Source organism: Serinus canaria, chromosome 2 (assembly GCF_022539315.1).
Source record: "Serinus canaria isolate serCan28SL12 chromosome 2, serCan2020, whole genome shotgun sequence".
NCBI lineage: Eukaryota > Metazoa > Chordata > Aves > Passeriformes > Fringillidae > Serinus > Serinus canaria.
Window position 1 is genome coordinate 34,972,397 of NC_066315.1, and position 21,762 is coordinate 34,994,158.

Below are 21,762 nucleotides of genomic sequence, written 5' to 3' on the forward strand. Positions count from 1 at the left end.
TGATGACATGAGTGAATCCACTCCCAATGACCAGCTGGGAATTGCTGTGCCTAGGGAAGGCCTCAGCTGTTGCCAGGAGAGTTGTCTCCAAAACCAGATGTGCTTCACCCTGGCAGAGCAGTTGTATGAAGGAGATGTGAAACCCTGTACTTCTGGCTGTACTTCTCACAGGAAATGTCTGGTCCATGACTGATCAAGGACTGTGATGAATCAAGGGACTGTGGCTGTCCTACACCACAGTGCAAGAGCACTCTCAGGACTGAACTCAATATGCCACTCAAATAGAACAACACTGATGTGATCCAGCACTGCTACCTGGAGGGAATCTTTGAGAACACCTTGCATTTTCCAGCAGACCTGACTGATTTTCCAGACAGGTCTGACTTCTCTGCAGCTTGGCCAATCCTTGGTGGACTTTCTTTACTTCAGCCACAAGCAGTCCATCTATTCTTGTATTTACATTATATGACCTATGTCAGCAAACAAAACAACCTGGGCTCTTCCCTGAAGTGCCTCTGCTCTCTGCCAAGGAGAGGTGGCATTTATAGCAGCCTGATTTAAGCCACCTTTACAGGCAGGTGCAGGATTCAGCCTACTCCTGAAGTGTAATAAGGAGTTGGAATCACTCAGCTCCTGGTTTGCCTGAGGCAGCCAGCAAGGCAGAACTTCCATGTGAAGGGGTGGGTTCCTGCAGGCTGGAATCATGTTTGGGAGTGTCAGGAGTCTAAGGAAAATCTGTGCCTGTATTTGTGGAGCACACCCTCACCCCCTACGTGATACACACCAAGCACAGCTTGCCAGAGAACTGCAGTTACTCTAGCATAGAGGACTGCTCCATACATCCTCATTTAAATCATATTTATGCTTTTAAAAAAGCGATTGCCACTAATTCTTACACCCTAACAGACAGTCACATGGAAAAATCACTGAAGAGGCCCATGAGAGGTGTTTAAAGGCAGTAAAAATCTCAGCCCTACCGTAGCTGCATTGTACTCATTGTGAAAAAATAATAATATAGAACTGTGAAACAGTTATTATATTGAGAAAAAATGTCTACGTACCAGTGCTTGATGTGAAGCAAGACTACAGACAAAGATGCAGATACTCTTTTTTTTCTGGAAAGTGAGAAACTAATTACTTTCTTCTTCTTTTTTTTTTTTTTCTATTTTAGGGTTACCTTGCATGAAAAGGAGAATTTTATGAATGCTGAAAACCTGGGAATAGTGTTTGGACCTACTTTAATGAGACCTCCAGAGGACAGTACCCTTGCTACACTGAATGACATGCGGTACCAGAAGTTAATTGTGCAGATTTTAATAGAAAATGAAGATGTTCTCTTCTAGTCAGAGAGGCATATCTTCAAAGCCATTTGTTTTAAGATAATTAGTCTGAAGTAAAAACAGCATTTCTTTAAATTTTTTTAAACAGAAAGGAAGAGTTCCTTGACTGCACTTCAATTTCTGCAAAGTTGCAGATGGATGCCAAAATGTTTAGGGAAAGCCTATGTCTCATAGACATATGCCTCTTTGTAGAAGGGAAAAAGAAGGTCAGAAAAAATCCTCTTACCTTGTATCTTTTGCCTTGCCTCAGATGTATATTTGTTTTGAGAAGTTTCAAACAATTTTATTGTTAACTTATTAAGAAACACAAAACGTATTTTAATATGGCTAGAGAAGCAAAAAAGGTACTTAATCAGTGTTACTTGTATATGCCTATACCTTTCCTTCTTCATGAGACGTAATTATATATGTCAATTGTGAAACAGAACCTATATTATAAAGATATTTTTACTTTACCTAGCTGAAAGAATGGCATTTTATTTTAGCAAACTATACATCAATGCGGTGCATTGATTATTTTCACATAATTATTTCCTGCATTTTTGCTATGATATATTGAAAACAATTGCCACTAATGCAGTATTATCCTGACATACCTCTTCAATTTCAAGTGTTTTAAAGAAGAATACATTTCTTGTGCATATTTCAGCTTTCCTTAGATTTCTTTGCATTTAGGCGCTAGCACCCTAGGATTGTACACTTCCAGCCATTTGCTATTTCCCAAAACATAAAGTATTTAAGTATTTTCCTTTTTTTTTTTTTTTTTTTTCCCTCCCATGTAAAATAAGGTCTTGAGAGTTGTTTTCAAAGTCCTGGTGGTAATATCAGTTTCACATGCCAGATTTTTCTTGGATTACAGTAATATATAAGTTACGTGATGCTGGGACACTGGATATTTTCTGGCCTTGTTGAAAGTCAGCACTTTTTTGGGTGAATGATGAAGGATTTGGTTTTTCTGTAAAAATTGACTTATGTTTTGTCATGTTTCTCTATTTATAAATGTACAGTAAATCTGCTAAAATTGTAGGTATTTATCTTGAATGTGTTTCCTGATGGTTTGTTAGAAAAAAAAAAAAAAAGAAAGACAGAATGTGTAGGACATGTGGGAGCTGGTAAATTTAATTATTACCAAATTTTAATGTTTCTCTCCCTTCACAAACATTGACCTACAGAGATCGTAGTCTAACTGCAACTTATTCCTAATGTTAAAACTGTTTCTCAGCATGAAATGCTTCTGCAAGCATAGAAAATCAACATACTTTACTACCAAACTCAATTTTCAGTACAAAAAAAAATTCTAATACTCCCTCATCTTGATCATTTGTATCATATGCTTGGTAACTCAGTGATGCAGTTTCCTGAATTATTTCAGGGAGCACATGTTTCTATTCAAATTGAAAAATATGTGTAACTATGATAATGAAGAGAGGTAGAGGGTATGACTGTAAATTTGTTGTCTTCTAGAGAAATAACTAAGGGCTAGATAGATTAACCCAGATTGCAGAGCAGGTGCTAAATAGTCTGAGTTCCCAATACTTCCATAGATCCTCCTGCCTTGTACAGGACTATTTGTTGTAGGTTATGTACTACTTAATACTGTCATAAAAATGATCTGGAAATGGTTTTATTTTGTGAAGTGAAATATGCTTTGTAATTTATGATAGTGTAAATGGAAGGAAAAATCCCATTAAATGTGTTAAAAGAGTTTTGGTGTCTGTCACTGACTACACGGCAAGCTGCCAAACAAAAATCAATCGCTAATTACCATTCTGACATTGCTGGAAACTTTCCTGCTCAAAAATTTCGAACAGTTTTACTGCAGGTCGCAGTTTCAGATTGGCACCAGGTTGCCCATACCACCACAGCCAAGCACGTGCACGGATTTATTTTCAGAGACCACCCTGAATCACCCCTATGCAAAACTTCAAGCAAGCAATGAATCTCAATATCAATTTAATCAAATCTGAGAATCAATGCCATCAGAGTATTTTTCCACACTCTTGAACACAGACATTTGACTAGCAACAGTTTTCTTTATTTTTTTCTGGTCAGTTATATTATGAGGTGTTTTTTTTAAGGTAGAACACAGGCATCTTTAGCTTGTCTCACTCCCTGGAATCTCCAACACATGTCCCATCTTAAGGATTTTAAGGATTTGATGACATTACAAGGCAGTGTGCCCAGAAGCACCCATGCTTAGTGTCTGGGGAGCAGTTTCTTATCTGTTGGACAGAGGGATGAATATGATTCTGCATTTTAAAACACAAATATCTACGAAATTGTTCACATTTCACTTGGCTAACTGATCAGCTGATGTCCAGCATCCTCGGGGCATGCTGAGCACGGAGGTAAAAGTCCCCTGTCCTCTCCACACCTCATTAGTGCCACCTTGTGCTGTGCCTGCTTCATCTCGTGTCGGACTTGCTGTGGCCACCACTGCTGCGCCTGGGGTTGAGTGGCACAGTGAGGTCAGATCGTTTCAGATTCACCATTTGAGGAAGTAAAAAGGCAGCAGACTTCCCTCTACAAAACTCACCGCTGAGGCAGTAGAAAAATCATGTTTACTCTTCATGGAAACCTATCATCCAGTACGCAGGGGGAAAAAAATGGGTTTGACTGGATTAAACCAAATCCTTCCCTTTCTTTCAAAGCATTCAGCAAGAGCATGGTGAGGTATCTCACAGGAGGCACTAGCAGCAAGAAGTAAGAGTCCTTTGAAAGATGCTCCAGGAGGCTGTGTGTGAGCCCATGTAACTCCCCTGCTAGGTCACTCCATCTCAAGTAGAAGACAGTTGTGCACCTCTGGGGGCAGGTGAGACACCAGTGTCTGACTGCAGGGGATCCTGCCTGCAGCCAGGTGTTCAGCAGAAACCTTGCTCCCCTCAACTATTGGAGAAGGCCTTTGGAGAAGCAGCAAGTCCCCTCCTGCAGCCACCCACTCCCAATTCCCACCTGCCATTCAACTATCCCTGTGTTCTGAGTGCCACTCTGTACACCCTCACAGCAACTGGGAGGAAACAACTTGCCTTCCATAAAGCAGAAGTGTCTTAGCCACGATCAGTGAAACATTACATCAAAGTTAAGTTAATGGTTTCTAAGGTGGTAGCTTTCCAGAGTGCTGTGGAAAAGTTGAAATCTCTTCTTTATACTCATCTGTCAGGTTTAAGTATTTGGAACCCACCAGGGAAGTGACAAAGGAATGGTTCTCTGACACCACCACGCTGGAGACAAGGCAGCATCCTCTGTGTCTGACTCCAAAGCACACACATCCTGAGAGAGCACCAGACAGGGAACTGTCAAAGGGTTTCCTCAAATGAGAAACCAGTTTGGGGCTCCTCCACCCAGACACCAGTAGCTGAGAAACTTAATTTCTCTCTCCTGCTGGCAAATATTATTGGAATTGGACAAAGGATGTAGAAGTTACTGAGGAAGGAGAAGAGTTTGGGGTGTGGGGGCGGGGGGGGGGGGAAGAAAGAGAAACAAAGTGCAGAGTAAGGAAAACTTTTTTTTAACATGAAGTTACAAAGTACAAAAAAGACAAAGCTTTGTTCTCAACTCTCTGCTTTGCAAGCTGAGGTCAGTTTAAGCTACAGGTCTAACACTGCACAAACCTGGGTGAATTGGAACCACATTCATTTTATTTCTAAAGAAGAGGTAAGATTCCACTTTCTCCCACATAAAACGTTCTCAAAGCTCCCAGAAGATTTGAGTCTTATTGACAGAGACAGTGCTGCAAGGGCACTTAGCCTAAGACTCTGGGAAGGAATGTATCAGGTTTGGGGTCTCTTCTGAAACAAGGTTTTGGACAGACCTGGGCTGTGTACTACTGGGAAACACAGCACACAGGAGGTAGAAGGGATTGCAGGTGTGGTTAAACTCTGGGCTTAGTGAGACCTTGGAGAGGTGCTGAAAATACCTGGAGTAATAAATAGCTGGACTGAATCACAGAATCACAGAATATTTTGGGTTGGAAGGGACCTTTAAAGGCTATCTAGTCCAACTCCTCTGCAACCTCCCTGCAGGAGCCTGTCTGACCATCTTCTTATCTCCTTTATCAACAAGTACAGAGAAGTTCTGCAGAAGAGAGAGGGAAAATACTGCAGTGCCAATAAACCCCCTACCCATAACCAGGGACTAAAAGCACAAAAACTCTTTGAGTAGGGAGGTAGTTCACAAACACTTAGGCAAGAAGAATGCCATCTAACTGGATCTTCAAAGCAGTATTACATTGTTATCCCTACAGCTATCTAAAGGAATGAAGAGACTATAGGACTGATAGAGATAAGGCTGAGAGCATCAATACGCTTTATGTTCTTTAGCTGGAGAGATTAATTCCTTGATTAAGAAAACAGTTAAGATTCAGAAATCTGAACCTTAGGGAGCTAAGATTATTGCTGAGTGCTCTAGGGCCTGCGGATTCAGGACATCAGTGGATCTTATATGGGGCCATACTTTACACTATCTTTCTCCAAAGGCATGGTGTTCTGAATATAATTATGCTGATGCTACAGGTAGTGCCAGGACTGGGAATTCAAAGCCTGAAGGACATGGATTATTGCAGGATGTTTTAAGGACTGCAGTTAGGAAGAAAGCTTGTGTCAGATGGTGCAAGTGCTTCATAAGCTAAAGTAGAAAGGAACAGCTGCTTATAAGTAGAGAAACTGTCAGGGTTCAGTTTGCAGCAGATTTGGGGATGGCACAAACCAAGGTTGCCACTGGTAGCTGCTTTCATTGCAGAGCCTGACAAGGTGCCAGTCAAAATATTCTCTCTTTTTTTGAAAGTATGAGCCATTTGTTACCACTAAAAGTAATGTTATAATGAGGAGCAGAGTTAGATCTTGAAGAGCATAAATTGCTGCCAGCCATATTTGAAGATACCTTAATTTTTGTTCTACTGTAAGGCACAAATAATGATCAATGTACATAAAAATCCATATTAATTACCACATGCTGCTGCCCAAGAACTTCAGGAGACTGAGCTCCATAGGTATCATAAGATCCATAGGTAAAAGTTAGGTTAAGTTAGTAATCCAAATATTGAAGAACCAGACTTGTCACTGCAAGTTGCACAGCCCTCAGTATCGGGAATAGGAATGATGATATAGGGATGTGTCAATAAGGAACTATTGTTCATGGTGGGGTTTTTGTTGTTTCAGACATGAGTGTCACAGTTACAATTAAAGTAGGGATTAATTAAAGTAGGGACAGACATTGGAAATCTAAAGCCCTAGTGATTGTGTGGTTCCCAAAGTTGTGAAAACTGCAGCATGTTGGCACAACTAATGATCAGCTCTGTCTTTCCATACAGTGCATGGATTCTCTGGTTAAGAATAGGGATATTGGAAGAACAGCCTTTTTTGCAAGGCCTTCAGAGCTAGGAAGGGTACTGGTGTCAATAGTCACCATATATAGCCATATTTTTCTGATCTGCTGAAGGAATAGGACCTTAATTTTATCTTCAGATACTGTAAGGGCGAAAGAGAAGACAAATTTTAAGAGTTTGGGATTCAAAGAATCAGACTGCTGCTGAACATACAAATGTAAGAATAAGGCTGGTGTCAGAGGCTTACTGGGAACTGAAAATTTGAGAGCTGTGTTTACGGTCTGTTTTGATGAAGTTTTGGGCCTTGTAGTGTTTTAGGTAAAGTTCTTTGTTTTCTTTTTTTTTTCTCTTGGCAGGGCAGATGTAGACTGGTAATGAATTTTGCAGTTCCCCAGTCTGGAGCAGCAGCCTGGTGTCAACAGGGAAAATGTTCTTGCCCATTATAAAATGGTTGGAGTCCTTCCTGTGGTTATTATAGAAAAGCTAAGATTTGAGATGTTGCTAGCACATGGAAATCTAAATCTACGAGAAATTAAGTTACTTCTGGCTGCTTCTGAATGGGCAGCCTGACACAGATGGGAGACAGTTGTTTGTGTGATCTTTTCCTTTGCACAGAGGTCCATTGGTTTAAATTAATGTAAGATTTAGGCTCTGAGACTTTGGAGCTCCAAGAACTGTTTTTAACACTGAATGTCAAAGGCCCAACTTGTGCCAGCAGGTATCAGTGTTGCTGGTTTTTTTTTGGTTTTTTTCTATGAGCCAATTGCTCAGTTGTGTATCAGGGCAAAGTTAAGAGTTTAATTGAAACTTGAAGATACAAACATTGAATATTACTGGGAATATGGACCGTAGCAGAGCTCTGCTCTCTGTAGGTGCCAGTGCCATGCTCTTTTCAGTTGGTGTGAACACAACCTTGGCCTTAACATTAGCATTTGAGAAGCTGAAGTTTCAAACATCCAGTATATTTGCTGGATGGTTGGGGTTTCAGGGTAGATGAGAGTTCTGAGAGCAATATTCACCAGTGCATGTTATGCTTCTGGGGGTCCCCTGGGTATAATTGTAACTGCATTTAACATCAGAGCTTTGGAAACCAAAGGGTTCCATGGTGTTGGGAAGGCTGATGTCTGCAGTGGACAGTGCCTCTCTTGTCCTCCCAGTAGAGATGGTCCCCTCTACAAAATTAGATAAGGGTGTAGTTTGGCAATCCAAGCTTTCCAGAGCCCAGTTCAAAACATCAAGCTTTCCAGAGCCCAGTCCAGCTCCTGTTCCAGAGCACAGGAGGGTCTGCAAAGTTTGGAAAAAGGAGAGTGGGAACTGCAAGAAACACTATGTTGTTGTTTGGTTTTTTCTTTTATTCACTGCAGTAACAGTTAGGGGTTGTAAATATGATTAGTTTGAGGACTGACATTCAGATCAGTCTTTGAAAATCTAAGTTTTGAAAATACCAGGATATTTCTGAATTTTGGAGAGCCTGCAGAATTATGAAGAAACTTATATCAATATGGACCAACATGGTACACAAAAGGAGCATGTTATAACGTAAAAAAGGCCCTACCATTTTATTTTGCAGTGTACTGGGGCATCTACTAGAATCCTGCACATCCACCCTAACAGGGACTACAAAACCCCATTGCTATTTTATCCCAGCCTCCTGCAAAGTGAGGACAGAATTTAACTGCAGCAGTCTTATTAGATGAATGTGCTATCCAACTTCCATGCATTGAAATAGGCAATATGTTATTTACTTTTCTGTTTAAATAAACACTGTAAATATATGTATACTGAAAGAATGCAACAAGTACTGTTGCAGCAAGAAAGGGATAGAGCATACATTTTCACTGTCAGAGTTGTTTTGGTATAAACACTAACCTTAGTGACAGTCTTGTGGAACAGCATGTTGTGACTTCCAAAAGCAGAGCAGATTCCGCTGTCCTCCTGCACCACCACAGACTCATGCAGGCAGCATCCTCCCACTCCCACGTCTCTCACAAAGCTTCCCGACCTGCCTCTCTCTTTTCAGTAGACTCTGCTGTCAGTACATTGTCAGAAAGGAAAAATCTCTCATTCTAGGACTCTTTGAAATGGGTTTAACTGAAAAAAACCCCACACTGATTTGATGTTAAGTTTGGTATTTTGTGAGCTAAGAGGCCAAGTGTATGGTAATCAAAATAAAATAAATACTAAATGTTTTGTATAAGCCTATTTGCAGAATGAAAGCTATAAAAGACAACCAGCAATGTTTTTGTGAAAAGAGCATTTAAAAATAAAAACTATCTTTATTTCTACATAAATTCCCTTTTTCCCAGGCACTTTCCTGGGGCACAAGATAGAGAGATGCTGGTGTTCTCTTTCTCTGCAGATACGAGCAGCAAAGCAGTAGGTCACAGTCACAAGGAGAAACTTGACTCTGTAGTCTGCTACTGTCCTTGGCCCGAGAAAGCCTGATGCCCTGGTGCTTTATGACTTGGAAAATGTTAGTTGCTTACTTGCTAGGAGGGAATGTAAAGGCCATCTTTTATCACTGGAAGTTTGTGTTTTATTCCATAGGAGATTTTTTTTTTTCTGTTGATTTTATTTGATTTGATAGACAATTTGGAGGGTACACTTTCAAACTCTCCTATCTAAAAGGCTTTGCCTTTGAAGAGGGCACTCTACAGAGTAACATAAGTGCATGCCCCAGGCTCCTCTCCCTCAGTAACCTGCACTCACCGATTTCCATATCTCTTTATGGGCTATTCCGGGAAGCTGCAAGTAGCAGAAGTTGATCTGCAAAAGAATATAGGGCTGAAATATGCTGCTTTCGCACACTCTTCTTAACCATTACAGGCATCCTTGAGTGGCTCACTGTTGATGGGAAGGGCATTAGGAATCAAACACATATTACGTGGCATAGTTCTCCAAAGAACAAATAATCACTTTTAACACATGGTGTGGCACAAGCAAATATTTTTTTCTCCTTTCTAGGTGAATGGAAAAAAGACAAAGTCGTTTGTATGGTCATATATCCATGACAACACAGAAAGTCAAAGTCCCAATACAAAGACAATTTGAATACAAGGACCATACCTACAGCACCACTCGTTTTTTAAAGAAAGACAGTTAACCACAATTCTATTTTCTTCAAGGCTCTAAAATACCCACCCACGCACATCCATCACGTGCACAAACAAAAAGCAGTGATATTTTGTTTCAGCCACGAACGCTGGCAACACCGCATCCATCTCAGCAGCCTCGGATTTCACGGCGCTGCCTCACCTGCGCTGCGGCTCCCTGCTCTTCCTCCTCTTCCTCTGCCCCTCCCCCTGTCTCTCCACCGCTGTCTCCCTGGAGGGGACACCGACCCTCTTGCCAGCAGCCCAGCGGACTCGGGGCCGGCCCCTCCTGCCCCACCCCGGGCAGGTGAGCGGGAGCCGCCCGGCCCCGGGGCTGGCCGTGCCGCCGCTCCGCCCACGGGGGCGAGCCGCGGGGCCGGCCGGCACCTGCCGCCGCTCCGCGCCGAACCGCCCCGCACAGCCGCCCCGCACAGCCGCCCGGCCGCCCTCCCTCCCCGCCGCGCCGGGGGACCGCAGGGCCGTGCGGCGGCGGCCGCGCTCCCCGCGGGGCAGGAGTGCGCTCCCGCAGCGCCGGGCGGGCCCGCAGGTCAGTATCGCTTCCCGTACCTGTTGCGCAGGGAGCCGGCGGGGCGGGGAGAGGAGGGAAGGAGGGAGGGGGGAAACGAAAGGAGCCCCATCGCAAGAGCCCCAGGACGCGCCACGCTCCCGGCCTCATCCCGCGGGAAGGCAGCAGCCCCAAGGTACCGGACCTCGGGTGTTCTTCTGGGTGTGGGAGGTGGTGAGTGCAGGGAGCGGGTCCCGCGGCCCGGCTCCGGGGCGTCATTTACCTGAGACTGTGCGAGCCGCGCACGGAGCGGGCGGCGCTTCCGAGCCGCTCGACGGGGCGCAGAACGCTCCCCCCGTGCCCGCCGCCGCCGCAGGACTCGGCCCTCCCCGCAGGCCGCTCCCGGGCGCCGGGCACACCTCCCCGGCAGCGCTGCCCGTCCCCCGGTGCTGGACAAGAGGAGTCCCGGCGCCGACCGAGAGGGGAGGCGGCGTGCCCGGCTGCCAACCCGTCTTCGCCTTCTTCCCCCCCGCAGGAGCCCGAGATGGCGGACAGCGCCGCGGCCACCGCCGCTCCTCGGGCCGGCGTGAAGGGCTCGGCCGGGCCCTGGTGGAAATCGCTGACCAGCAAGAAGAAGCACAAGGAAGCGGCGGTAGCCCCGCCGCACCCCGTCGCCAGCGAGACCCCCGCCGACACCCCCAGCCCCGACGGCCGGGAGGAACAGTCCGGCGACGCCGCGGGAACCGGAGTCGGCAACCGGCGGAGCCTCCGAGTGTCCCATTCGGGCCGCTTCAAGGAGCGGCGGAAGGTGCGCACCTCGCTGCTGGCCGACAGCCCCGAGGTCTTCGACGGCGGCGGCGCCCCAGGCCATGCCGCCCAAGAGCCCCAGTAGCCCAGGAGGACCTTGCCGAGGAGCTGCCGCTGGATGGGTGGCCAGAGAACTGGCGGGACAGGCAGCCGGAGTCAGTGGCTGCCCCGCAGCTGGGCTCGGACCCATGTAGGCAGCGGCCTCCCACACCCTGAGCGGACCCTGCGGGGAGCCCGGCACCGCTGCCCGGCATCGCGTGCGCTGTGTTACACGAACACCGCCAATACCAAACCCCTGGATGACAAGACGATGTGATTGTCTTTAAAAAAAAAAAACCCAAATAAACACCCCACTCCCTGTACTGTGGTGAGCGGACTCAAAGGTGCTATCCCATAGGCCGATGGTGGGGTCTCTGAACCTTCCCGCAGCCCTCACCAGGAGCCAACGTGCTGACTCCGAGGCCTGTGACCCAGTTCCTTCTGGCTCTCAAGCTGAGGAGGCGCTTCGCTGCTTTCATCTCACAAGCTGTCTTATCGAAGGAAGGGGGGAGCAAAGTGCTCTTATCTAATTTCAGGGCCGAGGACCTCCGGTGGTGCCGAAAGTGCGCCAGTCCTGCCATTAGCCACAAATACATCTTCCATCCCCCACGGGGGTCCAGAAAGAGGCATTGTGAGGGGTAGGCTCTTGCCTTCGCCCATGTCCCAAATCACATTGCATTTGCATATGGAAAAGGCAGGACTCCCTCTTCTTACTGTGTAGTACTAAGCAGCTGTTTCAGAGACTGGTCCCTCGTAGTTCTGTTACAGAGGGAGGCCCACGTTCTCTAGCAATTCACACAATTTACCCAGGGGATACATGATTTTTGCATAATTGGTGATAACTGGGATAATGAAGCTCCAATGAAGAAATTGTGTGATAAGATGTAAACATTCTTTTGGGACATGAGACCAGACCTGGAGAGCACAAGCAGGGTTGCAGTTCTGATGTGGAAATAGGCTTGGGCACCACTGGAAGTGTTTACTGTTTACCTTGTCTGAGGCTTTTAAAGCAAGGTTAAGTGTCCCAGGATTTATTCTGATGGTGAGATAATGTGCTTTCATTCGAGTAGTTATCCGCTCCCTCTAAGAACTCTTGGATTTTTTTTTTTTTGACAAATAAATATAAGCCAGATTTGTACTGGTGTTGTGCCTTACAGAGCAAAATCAGCTAAAAATACTTGTCAATTACACATTTCTTGATAGTAGGTGATGTAGCAACAACTGACTTATTTATTTTAAATGCCTTAGCAAAATGCTTTATATTGTTAAAATGGTTTTAGGCTTTTTCTGAATACAAGATGCTACATAGTGGCAGGCACTGAAAATTATTTCCTAACAGTCGTTACACAGTTATGATTTTGTTTGGTTGTAACTAATCATTTGACATCATTAAAAATAAAAAGACTGGAAAGGAAATAAGAAGTGAGTTCCAGTTGAAAATATGGATTAAACCAACCTCTGACAATCACTGAAATGTTGCACTAGATGCTGGGCAAGTGCCCTGTGGTTCAATGTGCACAATAATATGTAATGAACCTTGAAAGCTCCTGTGCAATAAACTCAGACAACGTAGCTGCTGAGGTGCTCCCTGGTCATTCACTCCTTCAGACTCTGGAACCCCAGGACAAAGGGACTGTAGTATCAAATCGATTTCCATGAAAGTTTTTCTTTTTTTTTATCTCCACCCAGTGTGTAGATACATGCTTTAAAATTTCCTTTAGTAAAACTACAAGGTACTGGATTTGGACTGCCCTTCTCTATTGCTGACTCCATGCTGACCAAGAAGAGATCTGGGTGGGGTGAGGGGAGGTCTTTAAACTTTCTCCTCAGGGGTGCTTTTCTTATGGGAGGCCCCTTCAGTCAAGGGACATCTGAAATGCTTCTCTTGAGAAGAAGCAATCAGAGCAAACCTAGTCTTGGAAAAAGGAGGGTAAGAGAGAAGGGGGAAAATTTAAAAGCTGGAAACAGAGAGGTGGATGATGAAGAACCATATTCCAGCTACAATTAACCCAGGATGGGATTGGGGAGGAAGGAGGCACAAAGTGGTACCTTTGCTGCCAGGGTTGTCATACTACCCTTGGAGGCCAAACTGCTCATGTTTATTACAGGCAGAAGTAGTCAGCCTGTGTTTATGTATTTTAAGGTCCAAAGAAGTGTTTGTGTATGTGTGTGTGCCCAAAATGGAAGAACGAGTAAGCAGAAATTGCACTGATGCGTTTCTTAACTCCTGCATCTAATTTGGTGTGAGTTTTGTGAGGGTCAGATCCTCAGAACTAGCCAGAGGCTGGAGAATGAATACAGACTAGTTTTATATATCTCATGTAGATGCTTTTTTTCATTTTTAATCCTTAAACTGTTATGAAAATACAGTTTCCTCCTCTCTTCTCTACCTAAAAGCTGCCTTGTTCTACAGTGAACCTCTGTTTGCTCTTTGGAAATGTCTCAGGTTTGTTGTTTGCAAGTCTTCACCTAGGCACAAGAAATATCCAGTTTGGGTTTTATTTGAGAAGTCTGGTGTGCTGTTCAGATGGCTGCTGCTAAGGTTCAATATCAATACTGGCTAATATGTGACTAAATATTAGCCATTTCTTAATCCTTGCTTATGATACTTTCATCTTGGAAATTCCATCAGAATACGAAGTCAATAAATGCAGGTAAAATACCTCACAGTGCTCCTCCATCTTTATCCTGACCTTGAGCTGTGGGAAGGAGATGTAATTCTATCTTCCTGCTCAGTCAAATCCTTGCTTCAATGAATATGATAGCAGCCACTGAAAAACTAGATCCATGAGAAAAAGGGCTAGCTGCCTCGTCTCACTTTCCCTGCCCTCTGTGCACAGCGGTACCTGCAGCTTAGTGCTCACCCACGTAGCAGGGCCAGCAGCAGGCAGAAGGCCTCTTGGCCATAACCTGTTGCACAGAAATAGTCCTCTAGTTTCTCAGCCAGAGCACCAAAAAAAAGCTTAACTAATCTGTAGACATGTAAATTAATTAAGTTGATACAGAAAAAAAAACCCTGGTGTTTTATGGAGCCCCTGAATTACTGTTTTTAATCCTTGAAGTGGAAATAATTTCTTATATATTGGACAATACTTGCTCTTTTATAACCATAGAGCATTTCTGGCCAGTGGATTATTAAAAGGCAGTTTGCATGTTTAGTATGGGTATTTTTCTCTTCTTCTTTATAAAGATCATGGATCAGAAAGTTGAGGAAATAGGGTGACTGAAAAAGTACTTGCTGTATATTTTTAAAAGTAAACAGTGACTTATTGACAAAATAAATAGAAATTAGCAGATGAGGTGAACCTCAGCTATGTCAGTTATAGTGCAATTTACTTAATATTATCCCAGATACTAAGGATTGCTGGTTTGGGGCAAAAGATAAATATTTAGCAAATAGAATGAACTTTTCAAATAAACTTGCAAAGTATATGCTTGCTTATTCCTACTCTTGCCAAAACTAAAAATAAATCTTTGAGTGGTTGCCTGGTGATTCATTCCCTGCTATTGTAGGTTGGTCAGTCTGGACCTCAACAAAGATTATAGGGAGCACCTGCAGAAAATGATCCTAAATTGGAAACGCTGGAATAAATGCCTTGAAAGCCTTAAGACTTCTAACCTCAGATGTTATGTCAGGGTATGACTTAAACTGAACAGGAAGAATGGAGAGGAGACCTGACTGTTTGGAGGAAGAGAAGTCCTCACTGCTTGGAGGATTGGTTTTGTTGGTTTTGGTTTTTTTTTGTTTGGTTGGTTTTTTTTTTGTTTTGGTTTGGTTTGGTTTTTTTGGGGGGCAGAGAGGGGAAGGTGTAGGGTTTTTTGTTTGGTTTGGTTTTGATTTTTTGGTTTGGTTTTTTTTTTGTTTGGGTTTTGGGGGGGGTTTTATGGTGATGGTGGCGTGGGTTTTTTTTTCTTTGTTGTTTTTTTAGTTCTCTCTTCACTGTAATGGCAGCAGTGATATTTTTTTATTTAAAATATCAAGTCTCTTGTCCCTGAGCAAGATAGCCTCATATGAAGGCTAAAATCTGAAGGACAGAACTCCTGGCCTTGGCCTGGCCAGTGCAGCTGGATGCTCGACCTTAAAGTCCGTGTTTAATGTGGCTCATTTAAATAGCTGATATCAGAAGACAAGCTGTTTCAAATGCAGCCACAAACTGGAAGATCATTTTGCTGCCTCTTGGGATTCTATCTGGTAGGACAAAACTAAGAAACCCAAACCTGGTATTTTCTAAGATGTCTTTTAAAGGCTGGGGCAAGAGAGGGTTGGTTATAGAATGATATTTGACACCATATAATTACACCATTTTGAAAAGCAAACCTTTCCCTTTCATCTCTAATTTATTGTAAATAAGATGGGAAACATGGTGGCTCTGATTTTTCAGTTCAGAATACAACAAAAGAGATAAAGTTGCTCGGTTTTATAGACACAAGCAGTAGTGAAGTAGTTTATCAGTTTTATCCTTAATGACACATCTGAAATTCACAAGTAGCTCTAAGAAAAAGTATTTGAATGTAGTCTTCAACTAAAGCATATTGATTAGCAGCTGCAGCTTATGAATTTGATTTATTACCCATTTTATCTAGATAAAGCAATATAACATCAGGTAATATGTGTTTTGGGGATAGCAAGTGGCTTTCCATGATAGCTGTAGGGCATGATTTTAAGAAAAAATCTACCCTGGTGAGCAATCCTCATCAGATCAAAACATCAGGTTTCTTCTGAGTTAAATGAGAGAGAATGGTTCTTTTCAGAGTATTAGTGACCAGACTATCAGATGTTTTGGGATGTGGGAAATAAACTTCATTCTCAGATACAAGCCTGTGCGTGCTGTGAATCTCCTGCTGCCTGTTTGCAATGTTTCAGGTCTTTCCCCTCATCCAAAGTTATTGTTTGTCGTGGTAGTTCCTTTTACATAAGGAGGTAAAGAGCATTACTCTCCCCATTACTGAAAATAAGAACCATACCTTTGTATGCCTGTTGAAGTGAAAAATTTGAGGTAGTGTGTACTTGAACTTTGGTGACTCACCTTTTTTCCCCCCTGCTGACATAAGTTCATTTTGCTTTCCGGGTCTTTGTTCTGTCCTCAGTCTGTAAATGTTTGAGCAGATAAACCATCCACAGATCTCTCAAGAGCTTCAGGAGAGTGGGAAGCACTTCAGTGGCCAAGAGAAAAGGAAAAGTTAAAATAGATCTGTTTCTGGGCTCTTTTCCACTGAATTTCATGAACAGGAGCAGAACTGAGCCTTAGTCTTGATTCTGGAGCTATGACTACCTGGGAAACAGAAGGAGCCTCATTGTCTGTGCATTCTTGGTTGTGTTTGTCTTGGCACGTCCTTTCAGTGACAAGTTTCCAAAAAACGGAATTGGTTCACCTGTCCTGTTTAACATCATTGAGTTCAGGCCTAGGAGCATGGTGTAAACTTCAAAGAGAAATCCTGCCAACTGTACTTCCTAGAAATGCTGTAGCTCAGACCACTGCAAAAAGGGGAGGAGAAGGAGAAAAAACCCCATATTTTCTGACTTCTCTATTCTTGTGTTCTTTTCATGTTATACCAGTGCTGTAATAATCTCCTTGCTAGACCCTAAAACAGCTAGAGAAGTGGAATTTATGAAATGTACAGGATATACAAGGACAGCGTTTTACACTGGCATACATTTGAGGAAGAGACAAGCCCATGGTTAGATACTGCACTGAGCATTTAGAGGTAGTTTAATTCTTCCTGCAAGGCTGGCAAGTTATGGGTTGTTCCTGGCTAAATTCTCCACTGACTAACAGTAGATAGGAAAATGCCTCTAGGTAATATATTAGCTATCACAGGTGTTAATTAACATCTGCTGAATTGCCTCTGAAATGGCAAAGAGTGAGAAAGTGAAGAATCACATTAGAACAGCAGTCATTGTGGGGCATGACTGAAATCACATAAGCTTTAGCAAGCTGAGGTCCCACTTTAAATGATGAAGTACTTAAAATATTATCTGTTTTTGTTGATGACAGCTATTTTTTCTTAATCCATATATTTTTATTTTTCTGCTGTAATAGTTTACCATACAGATACCTTTTTAATGAGTATTCTAACACATTGTGTATTGCCTTCCTAGTTTTATTGATTGCTTTTTCACTTTTTTTCTGCTGAAACAAGAATTTGGCTGAGCTTGTCATCTGCAAAAGTTTTCCACAAAATTAGAAGATAAACCTATGACTTATGCATAAATCTAAACTCAAATTCATAACCTTACAGTTGTGGAGTGCTCTGGAGAAGTGAGCTCACCTGAAGACTGATCCTTTCATCTTCCTGAAAAAAGGCATCTATCATCCCTACTTTAAAGAAAGGAAATAGGGCTAAAGTAAAGTTTTTAAGTAGGTGAACAAAATTATTCATTTAGTCTGAGAACAGAAATCAGACTATGCCAAAAGTACCTAAGGTGTAAAAAGTGGAGGCAAGAGTGTCAAATGGGATTTCTCAAGTTTTAGATTTCTAAGAGGAACCTTTGGGTATGTGGGAGTTTTAACATGACTTAAACTTAACACACCACTGCACAGTGACTTCCAGGGCATGGCTGAGACTTCAGCTGGCACCAGAGATGGGCAGAGGTGGAATTGCATCGGTGGCATTGGTGTCCCACTTGCACAGGTAGGAAAAACAATTCAGTTATATCCTAGGATGTGAATGTAAACTAGTGGTGTGGGAATGTGTCTTCCCTCGTGCAGCTGCAGATTTCCAGTGTGGTCAAAGGGTCACCCTGACAAAAGCATTGAGGTGTCTGATTCCATTTACTTCAATGGTGTCTCAGTCCCCTTGTGTCTCTAAGCTTCAGGAAAACCTCATAAAAAGGGAGTGTAGTTACACAAAACTGTTAAAATATACTAAGGTGAGAAGGTAAAAAAGGAAAAATTCTGGTTTATTTACCAAGGTAAATGGAATTAACAATGCAAAAGAGCTGCCTAATAACATACGTATTTTTTATTCTGTATTTTCAGCTGTTTGGGCTGAAGCAGTGTAGCTGCTTTCTCCCCTCCTCTCTGATATATTCTTGCTTTCCAGCTGCTATTTGATCTTTTGCAGTCAACTTGAAATTATTCCTTACAGAACCTCAGCCCCGTGTAGCATTTCGGCAGGGCTATTGTTCTTTTGTCCACTGCCTGTAGATCAGCTTTTACTGCTAAACAGCTTCTTTATAAAGCCCAATGAAACCTTCTCTCGTGCTTTTGTTTGCATTGAGAGCAAGACCAAAGGTTGAAGAGGTTTTTAAGTCCTGAGGTGTGCAGAGCACCCCCATCCCTCCCTGTGTTTCAGTGTTAGTTACTGCTTTGGCCTTCACCTGTTTTGCTTTGCCAGCCAGGATGGGGCACACCCTCACAGAGCACAATACAAACCTATTTAATTAAGAGCTATCCAAGCTCTTTTTTTAAATATTTGCTTCAACAAATGCCCATGTCAAGCAGCAGTCATACAACACGTTTTGAAACCCTTTAATCCAGCGTAGAAACCAGCAGCACAATTTTAACTTGTTTTGGGGTCTGAACCATCACTGAAAATGTTGTCAGGGCTTGCTCCCAAAGCTGAGGAAAGGTCAGTTGCCAAGGCTTTGCTGGTTCTTTATGGCATTTGTGAGCTCTATAACAGTTCCTACAAGTGATACCAAGAAGTGCCTGCTATTAGGGAAGAGGCAAAAATGGCAGCACAAATTTGGCTTCTGGAGATTGGCAACTTCTGCATGCAAATGCCCAGTGAGCACTAGCAAGTGGGATATTTTCAGGATATACACCCAGCTGCCAGCTGCCAGTGTGTGAGGGATTTGCTTTTAGACATGGACCTGTGCCAGTCAGCATGCAGGAAACATTTTGAAAATGCTGTCCTTCCTGTCTTGCTTGGGAATTGGGGCATCCCTGCACACCCCGTGTGACTCCTCAGTGGCACTGGGCCTGAGGAGGCTGAGTCTGCTGCATGTCTCCTACAGGACCTTGGCAGTCCCTAGAGAGGAAAGAGAACTTGCTCCACCAACAAAATGGGAAGTAAAAGCTACTACCAGCAGCATTAATGCCACAGGGATGCTGGAGAAGTGCCTCTCCAACTTCTTTGCCAAATCAAAGCTGCTTGTGGGGGCTGTGTTTCTGCTGCCTGCTGCTGTGACAGCTTTACCACCTGTTTTCATCTGACTTTAAGTGTGGCAATAGCATTTGGAAATGTTTGACAGATTTGAGAAGGGGTGTGGTTCAGTGAAGGCTTGACTAAGCAGAGAACTTGGAGAAAAGTCATTTTTAGGTGATAAAACAGGGCTAAATTTATGGGGAGGGATTCTCTGGTCTAATGCTTGTATCTGCTGATGAACACAACAATTAAATTCTTGTGAGTATGAGTGGCAGGATCTTATCTGAAGATGCATCTGACTATGGGGGATCTAGCTGCCCTTACACTCCAGTAGGAAATGGTGTGTGCTCTGAAGGACTTTAAACCTGAGGCTCTTGATCCTTTCCAATGGATGAGATGCCAACATGTAGAGAATGTGCAGCCTTTTCTGTCATGTAATTGGTTTTTAGGACAGGCACGTTGGCAGTCCTCTTTTTATGCTTATGGCAATACATCACCCATGTGCCATTTTAATCAGTCTTTCTTACAGCTGCTCTGTAAGCCTGTGCTGTTAATCTTCACCCTGAACCTGCCCAGAGGCTATTAAAATTATGCCTGAAGAGGAAGATGCCTTGTGGTATCAGGTAGTTAGAGAAACCTGCCCATCCAATAGACTGGGAAGATTTATGGCCCCAGGTATCTCTTGTGACAGAGGTAGGGCTGAGTGCCCTCAGACATGAGGAAAACATAATTGAGGGAGCCACCTTCCTTGTAAGTGCTTTAAATGTCAGCTTAGGTATCTCAGGGCTGTTGATGGGGCTCAAAAACTATTAGGCAAATTCCAGTACAAAGACAGGGTTAAAACCCCCAATGGGAATTTCTCAAACTGTCAGTGTTGATGTCTTGTCAGAAGTGGGAGAACATAGCAGAAGAGTTATCCCATGTTCATCCTATTCAGGAGATGAGAAGGGAATGTTTGCTATCAGTTACTGTCAGAGGGTGCTGGATTAGATGGATGTTTGGTCTGACCTGGTAAAAACCTGTGTCTTGTTAAAGAAAAAATGAAAGTAAGCTCCATGTCTTTGTGGAAGGAATGGTGCTGGCATATGAGTTCAAGAGGCAAGCCTAGGCTCTGTAGGTGGCCTTGGTGAAAGCATGGTTCAGCGGAAAGGTAGGATACAAAGTACTCATGACTGCCCTTAGAACTTTCACCTGAACCCAGCACCTAAGCTTTGAGTTTGGAGTGGAGTCCAAAACTGAAATTCCTTAGGGAGCATGGCTGTGCTATCACACAGAAGTAATTTGCACCAGAGCAATGACCCTTTACAAAAGACTAAAGGTGCACTTGTCAGGGCTGTTTTTTCTCTGGTTCAAGCCTAACAGGTACCTTTTGCAACTGCTGCAATGAGCTATAACTTGGCCATATTTTCTCTAATTGTGGCTGTACTTTTTCACACCATGTACCTTGTTCACAGGCAGACAGTATTTCCTAAATGCTTTTGAATTCCTCTGCATGGGAGCTGCATGAACAGAAGGGATGACTTTCTGCTCCTAGGGGTGAACGAGTACTTGGCAGGAGCTCCTGTGCTTGCACTAGAACATGAAGTATCTTTAAAATGCTTTGTCATGTTCAATATTTAAAAAAAAAAAAACCAAACAAACCAACAATAAACACAAAAGAAGGCTCCAGGCATATGCACAGTGAAATTACATGCAGGTGTTTATGGCAATTAAACTGTCCAATGTTCAAACAATAAAATATTCAGAATTACACTGTAATTGACAATGTCCTTCCTGCTACAGGGAAGGGCTGATGTGAAAGGCTTTTCACCCACATCCCTTGGGAGGTTTCATCTCCTTCCCAATGGAGACACCCAGATCTGTCATCTCCAGTGTTCCCTTTGCAGTAGAAAGTAGCTTTTACACTCATGTACTCTTTCTGATGACTCCAAATTTTAAACTTACATACCAAGGGAAATATTTTTTAAATCAGTTATGTTGTAGCCTTAAGATGATCTAGAGTACACCCTGGTAAAAGTGTAATCTGCAAGAAGAGCGAGAATTTTACAATTCCAGCCATGTAAAGCTTACCCTTTCACATGTACATAAAATTGCTTAACATTGATTATTTCCTGAGCTGGCACATAGTAGCTTTTGATAGCTTATGTTCATGGTTTATGTTTTTAGGTGTTAGTTGTTAGAGCATGGTGACAATAATGCCAAAGTCATGAATTCAACCCCCCATGGGCCATGCCCTTAAGAGCTGGACTCGATCCTTGTGGGTCCCTTCCAGCTGAGAATATTCTGTGATTGTGCGGGATTCCTCAGCGGCAGCCTCAATGTCACAGAGACTGGCTGTCTTTTTACACTGCTGTAGTAAGCCCAAGGAAAAAAAATCACTTAAAATGCTTCTTTTGTCATAGGTACTTCACAATCTGTTCAGAAAACAAACTAACCAAAAAAAAAAAAAATTCAAGGTTTTTTTTTTAAGGAACTCCAAGTTCCTCTGGAGCAGGGGCTATTGTAAATTGCATCACCAAGGTGAGGCAAGAAAATCATCAACTGACTTTTAGTAACTACTGAGGT

The 21,762-nt window shown here is 43.2% G+C and overlaps 2 protein-coding genes across 2 annotated transcripts in view; both read left to right on the plus strand.

Annotated features, from left to right (window-relative positions):
• Positions 1 to 3,045, plus strand: part of CHN2 (chimerin 2) — a 158,532-nt gene extending 155,487 nt beyond the window's left edge. Inside the window, exon 13 of the mRNA XM_009086081.4 lies at positions 1,172 to 3,045. Within this exon, the coding sequence (XP_009084329.1) occupies positions 1,172 to 1,343 (172 nt within the window). The 3' untranslated portion in view covers positions 1,344 to 3,045. The remainder of the gene's footprint in view (positions 1 to 1,171) is intronic.
• Positions 3,046 to 10,804: 7,759 nt separating this feature from the next.
• Positions 10,805 to 12,921, plus strand: PRR15 (proline rich 15). The gene has a single exon (XM_030232707.2). The coding sequence runs from the start codon at positions 10,805 to 10,807 to the stop codon at positions 11,150 to 11,152; it is 348 nt and encodes a 115-aa protein (XP_030088567.1). The 3' UTR covers positions 11,153 to 12,921.
• Positions 12,922 to 21,762: the final 8,841 nt, after the last annotated feature.